We start from the raw sequence: 7,347 nt of genomic DNA on the forward strand, positions 1-7,347 counted from the left end.
AACGCTCGAAATACTGTAAAGTGCACTTGTAGAATGTTCGGCGGCGTGTATTGGAATAAGCTTATTGTTTAAATTTTGGATGGCCCCGGTGCGTCGTGTAATTGAGAAAACAAACTAATCCCTGGCATCAACTTTCGCCCTCTTCCGTTCTTGCACGATATCTCGGCAGAGTTCATCTTCATCAGGGAACTTGGCCTGACCGGCACGGCCGTGGCATGTGTCAGCCCATACTTCCGATTACGGAGACAGGGCAAAGCAAATATTCTTTCCAACAAACACTAGAAAATGCGGCGTGGTCGATGTAGTGAGGGGAGAAGACGCTAGTGAGAAGCAGACTAATACCTTACGGCGACATTATTTCATGAGGTGGGGTCGGCCGGGGCTGGAGGTCCCCACTGGGTTTGTAAGTCTACCGCGCGCGTCGGCTCTTTTATTTACCACCTTTTCTGGTGTAGACGCTGCTTGTGACGGCGATGCTTACCAACATTGAGATTTTCTTGAAGTTGTCGCGATCTGGGTCGAGCCAGAACATGCAGGTTCTGCGACGTTGAGCCTTGAAGGTGGCATAGGCTGGATGATTTGAATTATTCAGCAGAGGAGTGGTCTGAACAGAGATGCCGTGGGAGAATCAATGCTGTTGACCGGTCCGTAGTCTCGTTGTAGACTTACACGGCAAGATGTTTCCAAGCAATAGCTGTGTTGTTCAACTTTGATATATATAGCGGATGTAGCATCCCTCATAGTATGACTTCTCATCAGAGCAAAATCGTCCTCATCATCCTCAGCTTCCCTCCACGACTTGGATTATACTTACACACTTCCCCCCCTCATCATCGACTTAGACTAATCCCTCTCACCATGATGATCGGCTTAACTCTTCTGACCGCCACCAGCCTCGCCACCATAGCCGCAGCATACGACACGACGTTCGGCTTCAATGGTGCCCCCATCATCGAAACCCGCACCCTCGACGAGATCCACCAAGCCGCCCTCGCCGAGGGCGGCATCGTCACAGCCTGGCACGGAGGCGACGAGACGAACCAGCAAGACGGCCTCAAGCGGGCCTTTGAGTCCCGGTTTCCCGGCATGACGCTCAACATCACCGTCGACGTATCCAAATTCCACGACGGGAACATTGACCGCCAGCTCGCCCTCTCCGCTCTCGGCGGTGCCGGCGGCGGTGCCGGCGCGCTGTACGTCGACACGGCGATCCTGCAGACCTTGCACGATTACCCGCGCTGGGACCTCGAGGGCGCACTGCTGCACTACCAGCCCGTCAACTTTGACAAGATCCACCCCGCGTTCCGGGACGTTCGCGGCGCGTGGTACGGGGTTTCGATTTTTGCGTGGACGTTTATCTGGAATGCGGACCGGGAGGAGGATGGCCCTCAAGAGTTTGCGGATTTCTTGGAGCCGAGGTTCAAGGATCGGCTTGTTCTTACGTATCCTAACGATGATGATGCGGTGTTGTATGCGTTTGATCTGATGTGAGTATAGCTACTTCTTCCGGGCTTCCCCCCCTAAACCAAAAGCCAAGTCTTTTGTCCAGACAGATCGTAGCTGAGACTCAGCTAACACTCTCTTTCAACAGCATGCAACAGTTCGGCTACGAATGGTTCGAAAAGCTCCTCGCGCAGAACCCGCGCTGGGTCCGCGGCACCGGGACGCCCGTCACCCTCCTCACCTCGCCCAACACGACTCTCTCCGCCACCTTCACAGCAGGCATCGGCCTCGCCCCCACGGTGCCGCTGAACGTGTCCATACCCACCAATGGCACCTTTGTGACGTGGGCGCAGAGGGCGGCTATCTTCAGGGACGCGCCGCATCCGGAGGGCGCGAAGTTGCTTCACAACTTTATGCTGAGCGACGAGTATCAGTCGGCGGCGACGGCCGCGGGGTTGTGGAGTGTGAGGAAGGATGTGGCGCCGCCGGCGGGGTATCCCGGGATTATGGATGTCGAGACGACGAATCCGGTCGAGTTTGAGAGGTTTATGGGGGACCGGGTGCGTGTTGAGCGGTTGAAGCTGTTTTTTGAGGACAAGATTGGGACGGCGCAGGGTTTGAGTCCTCTTATTGATGATTTGTGAGGGCTTGAAGTGAGGTTTTGGTGTAAGCTGTGGTTTATGGACTACATGTGATGGACGGAGTTGAAAAGATGCGTGTATGGGAGTTGGCGAGAATTGGCTTTGAAACAATGGCTTCGATTCAATATTGTCATCAATTTTGTCGACGTCGGCGAGACTAAGACAGTTGCAATGTTCAAGACGTGGCAGACAATCTTGGTCAACGTAGCAGGATTTGCAGAGAATGTAGATAGCTCTATGTGTCTCCAATTTCTCACAACATGGGCTCTGCGATGTAATGTCGTGACTCTGGCACTTTTGCCGGTATTCCAAGACAGCTTTCTGTTTGTTCTCGAGTCCCACGGCCGTTGCCTCGATCGAACATTCATAGAAACAAAGTCTAGTGTCCTCCTTTTCTCGATTACTCCAAAGCCCGCGGAGTTCCGCTACCGACCCCACAGGGTACACCCTTGCCCGTACTTGCTGCAGCCCGAAATAAGCGGGACGGGTCCTCCCGCGTGGTTCATCCCGTCGAGTTTAAGTTGCATCAAAGGATCAGCTGAATCAGCGCCCACTCGTGAGAGTCCCCACGATTACGGCTCCTAGGGACGAGACTGGAAGGTGGAATTGTCTAGCAGAGTGTACCAAGACAGTCCTTACTAAGAAGCCAGTCGGAATTCCATTAGTCTAGGCATCAACTTTTGGTTCAATGTCTGTCTGCTTCATAGAATGGAGTCGATGGTTTTGTAATGGCAGGTAGCAGCCTCAAATCTCGAGAGCAGGATTTGTATATAACCTCAGCTTCGGGCGGTTGTAGTACCTACCATCCAGCCCTTAGCCATCCAGTTCAAGCAAACTTCCTATTGCCCATCATCAACTCCTCCATCTCTCACAAACGACTATCGAACAAACCTGCTCCTCCACCACTCAAAATGTACACCCCATCCATCCTCACGCTCCTCGCAGCAGCAGCGCTCCATCTGGCGACCCCCGTTTCAGCAAACTATGAATCCGGCAAAGCAGTGCAGATCAACTTCTACTCCAACTCCGGCTGCTCCGCCTACACCAGCGAGACGGCGGCGTGGTGGACCCGCTCCCCGCGCGCGGCCGAGTACGTCAACGGCGGGAGCGCGGGCGACTGCTTCTCGCTCGGTATGCCGGGCGCCAGCGGGAGTCTCAACGTCGCCGGCGCGTGGCGGGGTAACGGGGCCCAGACGAGCGGCGGGTGCGATCTGTATGACGGATACAACTGCGGTGGCGCCAAGGGGCGGATTGGGTTTAATAGCGGCTCGGGAGGCTGCGTTGCTTCCAGGAGCTCGAATGGGTTGTTGTGGAAGAGCGCTTACTGCGGTGCCGCTTAAGTGTGGTGGGAGTGGAAAGGTGGGGAGGTTTGAAGGCTGATGCGTCTTGTTTGGATCTCCTCAGATGTTGAGATGTTTGGTCGGAATACTCGATTCGTCGTGGGAGCGTAGCGAGACTTGCTCGCAAGCGTATGTTGACGGGATAGTGTGGTCTTTTGTCCACACCACGAACGCTTCATGGCAAGGATAATATTTGAAGCAAGCAAACATTTGTACTATGAAAGCCGCGTACCTTTTGGAGCCAATTCAGTCCCTACGATCAAGAACACCATACTTGTAGAGTTCAGAGTGAACACCTGCTGAGAAGACCCTTGTCTACGGGAAGACTGTCTTCTCATGGCCTCGCCGGTACGACGCCCTCTCGCCCATCTACGCCCGTCCACTCCTGAAGCGCATCAAAGAGCCTCCCCCACTTCCCACCAGACCACTCATTCCTCAACGGCTCCCACTCAGGCAAACACCCTCTCATGAATTGTAACCAGCCACCGACAATAAAGTCCGCATACACGGGGTTCTCGCGCCCGTCCATGAATGGACCTGCTCCCCCGGCAGGAAAACAGGGACCGAGCTTAGCCTCCAAGTTCGTCTCGAAATCCGCCAGCATCTTCTTCCTTACCTCCGAACCGGGTGGGATCTCGAGGTCCCCCCACTTCTTGCCTGGGAACCGGTCCAGAAACGACTGCCTGTCGGCCTCGGCGGTGCGCGGGTCGAGGGGCATGTAGAAGCCGCCGAGCGGGGCGCCGTACTGGCTGAAGACTTGGTCTACGAAAGCGTTGAAGATGCGGTGCAGAGATACCGTGCTGCTGCCGTTTTCTCCGTCCTGGAAGAGTTGGTGCTTTTTGTCGGTGAGGTAGGTTCTTTGCAGGTGCAGCGCGATGTCGAATGAGTCGCCCACCAGGATTTCCTTCTTCTCTCCCGAGCTGGAGGAAGAGGCGAGGGGGTCGCGGATGATTGGCAGGGTGGGGAAGTCAGTGCCATCGTCGTGTCTGCGGTTGGCGGGGAGTTGGAGTGAGTTGCGTGTCTCGGCGACGGCGTTGAGGGGGACCCAGGTTGTGCGGTAGGGGACTTGGGCGAAGTTGAGCGCGAAGCTGTAGAATGTTAGCCGGTTTGAAGTCTTTCTCCCCGCGAGTGAAGTGCGGGGGCGGGGGTGTTTTACGTACCGTGTCTTCCACGGGTTCGGTGCCATTGGATAGGCTTTTGGATCGAGGATGATGTCGTAGAACGTGATTGTGGGCTTGTTCGAGGCGTCCATGGCGGGCGAAGCTGAGTTGAGGTGCTGGTTGTCGGACTGTGTTAATGTGGCGTTCATGTGATTCTCAATGTCTGGAGGATACTGAGTAATTGTGATGGTCAGGAGTGAAGAGAAGTCAATGACTATTTCTACTTCTCACAATGAATTCAGATACACGCACGCACACACAACTAGCGTTTGGAATGTTCATCTGGCACGATGCAGGCAAGACACCCTGTATACGGGTGATCTGCACCTGGAAACGCATAGCCGCGATGAATCATATGCTATATAGGCCCTAGCGGCCGCGACGGCGTACCCCGATAGGTTAGCCCCGGTGCCCCGCTCGCAAGTGTAAGACAGACAAAGCCACGGCCCGCAAGGCGGGGCAGTGTATCCGGAGATCGGTTGAGCGAGCTAATGCCGTAAGACGGAGCGTATTATGGGGCTGCCGGTGCTTTGCCCCTGCGTACAATCGGATCCTTCCCGGAAGTGAGGTGATTACTGATCCCGGTCTAAGAAATACATATACGCACTGCAGCCTTTGACTCGATTCGGCAATTGGATGACTTGACACCGTGAGGTACGTTGACTGCCTCGTCGACTCGGAAGTACCGTGCACGACCGCACGCGTGTTCGTATTCTCCAGAGAGTGAAATGGCCTATTCCGCGTCGGGTTAGCAATGACATGTAATGTTCGGTGAAGGGCTCGGTGAAGGGCTCGGTGAAGGATTTAGATGTTGAAGATTGTGTAAGCAGAAACAACAGATCAGTAATCATGAGGGGAGAGCACGCCCTATTCTCAGCTCGGTGAGGCATGCGCAAATGCGCACGATACTCTTAGGTGATCAAGGGAGTTAGCTGCAATGCCAATGGGATGTCTTTTCCTTCAACTCATCTACAGCAGCCAAGCGCGGGATTGTCTCATTCCAGAATCATGGCGGTGGGATACCGGAGGAAACCAGCAGCCTGTGTCGCCTTCTCACATGTTGGCATGGGAGATGACTGCTTACCCTTCCTACAGGAGTATCGGTCGCCTTCAAACCATCATTATCGGCAATCCTCAGACTTGCTCCCGCCCTTACAAGCAATTCGGAGATATCCTCCCGGCCGTTCTGGCCTGCGACATGTAGAGCCGTCCAGCCATGAAACCCTCTCCGATCCAGCCGAGCACCGCCGCGTATCAACTCCACGATAGCTTCAACATGGCCGTACCTCGTCGCAATCATGAGCGGCGTCCACCCAAGACGGCTCTCCACGTCCGGGTTCGCGGATTCAGCCAAAAGGATCCGAATGCAATCACTCCCGCAGCCATGGCGGGCCGCCACATGCAGTGCCGCTTCGCCCTGCGCGTTAAACTCGTCGGTGGGTACGCCGAGCTTGACGACGGACTCTAGCATATCGTGTAAGCAGCTTTTTGTCAGCCGATGGATGTATGATGGTGATTCGAATGGCTTCTTTGGAGACTCTTGGAGCTCTGACGCGATGAGCTTGAGGATGTGGGGGAGGCCGAAGGCTGCGTATGTGCGGCTTACTAGGCGCAGGCTGCAGAGGTCGTGCTTGCTTAGATGCTATAGCGTGTTAGTCGTTTTGCTTTCATGGATCACTAATCTTGATAACCTTGAGTATATCGTGGAGAATCTCTGGCGGAAGACCGTCAGGTGAGAAAACGCCCATCTTGAACGGCTACCGTGAACGTCTTCCCATTGCTTTCTCGTTGATAGCTGTGCTCGTCTCATGATGGGAAATCAGTGCATATAAGTACCTGTGCTCGGTGCTGTGTGCTGATCTTCACTGTGATTGATAATCAGCAAACTCTGCACTATGGAAAGACAACCATACAGCGCTGGATCTCGAGAAAATACAGTTTGACCTAAGAGGGCAGAATAGAGTCCGGCCTGACTGGCTCTCGGCAGTTCACAGAATGGTATTGGCCGTGTTCCCGGGCTGGTCTTAGTACAATACCGTCGAATCTATAGTCAAATCCATACTTCATCAGGCTCCAGTTGACTCTAACCTCACTACAACTAAGGTAGGTCCAGTGGCCTTCAATTACGTTGGAGGCCTCTGGAGAGCTTGGAATGCAATGATTAGAAGCGAGGAACCCTTCTTACACTCCGTTGTTGTAACAGGCAACTTACCACGCAAGTGTCTCGGGGAGCACCGCCCTCGCTCCCGCCCTTGAGGGGTAGCGGCGTTCATTCTCGGCCGGCCGGTCGGCCCCACTAACACGGCACCCAACCCCTGCTTAGGTTGGAAAACGCTGACCCAACAGGCAGGTGTGCAGGGAAACTCAATTGGCCAATGAGACCAGTGGGAAGTAGCTTCGCTCCAGCTTCATTCACTCTTCCAGGCCGGCGCGTCGCTTGAGCTGCGAATTCGGGTGCACCTAACTTATCCGAATTTCTATGCTAATGAATAAAGCAACCGAGATGAGCATTTTCAAGGTCTCTTTGGGCGGAACTTTGTTTGCCTGCAGCTCTCGTGGCACTGTGCAGCCAGAAGTGCAGCCACGTCCAGCTTCCACAACTTGCAGCTGCCTCTATGAACTGCTTCACCATCATCAACCACCACATACGACCATACCCATTGGAAAACTCGGGATCCCGTCCGCTCTCCCATAGATAAGCCAATGAGGGCCGGATTAGTAGTTGGGTCGGTGACGACCAGCGAATACCTGGTGTTGTATGTT

The 7,347-nt window shown here is 54.4% G+C and overlaps 3 protein-coding genes across 3 annotated transcripts; 2 read left to right on the plus strand and 1 right to left on the minus strand.

Moving 5' to 3' along the window:
- Positions 1–858: 858 nt before the first annotated feature.
- CPAR01_14198 (ABC transporter) lies at positions 859–2,087 on the plus strand (the record flags this gene model as incomplete). The annotated part of the gene is made up of 2 exons (XM_060498449.1): positions 859–1,487; positions 1,592–2,087. The coding sequence occupies 2 exons, from the start codon at positions 859–861 to the stop codon at positions 2,085–2,087; spliced, it is 1,125 nt and encodes a 374-aa protein (XP_060343183.1).
- A 908-nt stretch (positions 2,088–2,995) lies between these two features.
- CPAR01_14199 (uncharacterized protein) lies at positions 2,996–3,424 on the plus strand (the record flags this gene model as incomplete). The annotated part of the gene is made up of 1 exon (XM_060498450.1): positions 2,996–3,424. One exon carries the CDS (start codon positions 2,996–2,998, stop codon positions 3,422–3,424), a length of 429 nt encoding a protein of 142 aa, XP_060343184.1.
- Positions 3,425–3,758: 334 nt separating this feature from the next.
- Positions 3,759–6,332, minus strand: CPAR01_14200 (uncharacterized protein; the record flags this gene model as incomplete). The annotated part of the gene is made up of 4 exons (XM_060498451.1): positions 3,759–4,512; positions 4,585–4,757; positions 5,669–6,226; positions 6,276–6,332. 4 exons carry the CDS (start codon positions 6,330–6,332, stop codon positions 3,759–3,761), a joined length of 1,542 nt encoding a protein of 513 aa, XP_060343185.1.
- Between the last annotated feature and the right edge of the window lie 1,015 nt (positions 6,333–7,347).

Source organism: Colletotrichum paranaense (genome assembly GCF_030867605.1).
Source record: "Colletotrichum paranaense strain IMI 384185 chromosome Unknown Scaffold_14.1, whole genome shotgun sequence".
NCBI classification, from domain to species: domain Eukaryota; kingdom Fungi; phylum Ascomycota; class Sordariomycetes; order Glomerellales; family Glomerellaceae; genus Colletotrichum; species Colletotrichum paranaense.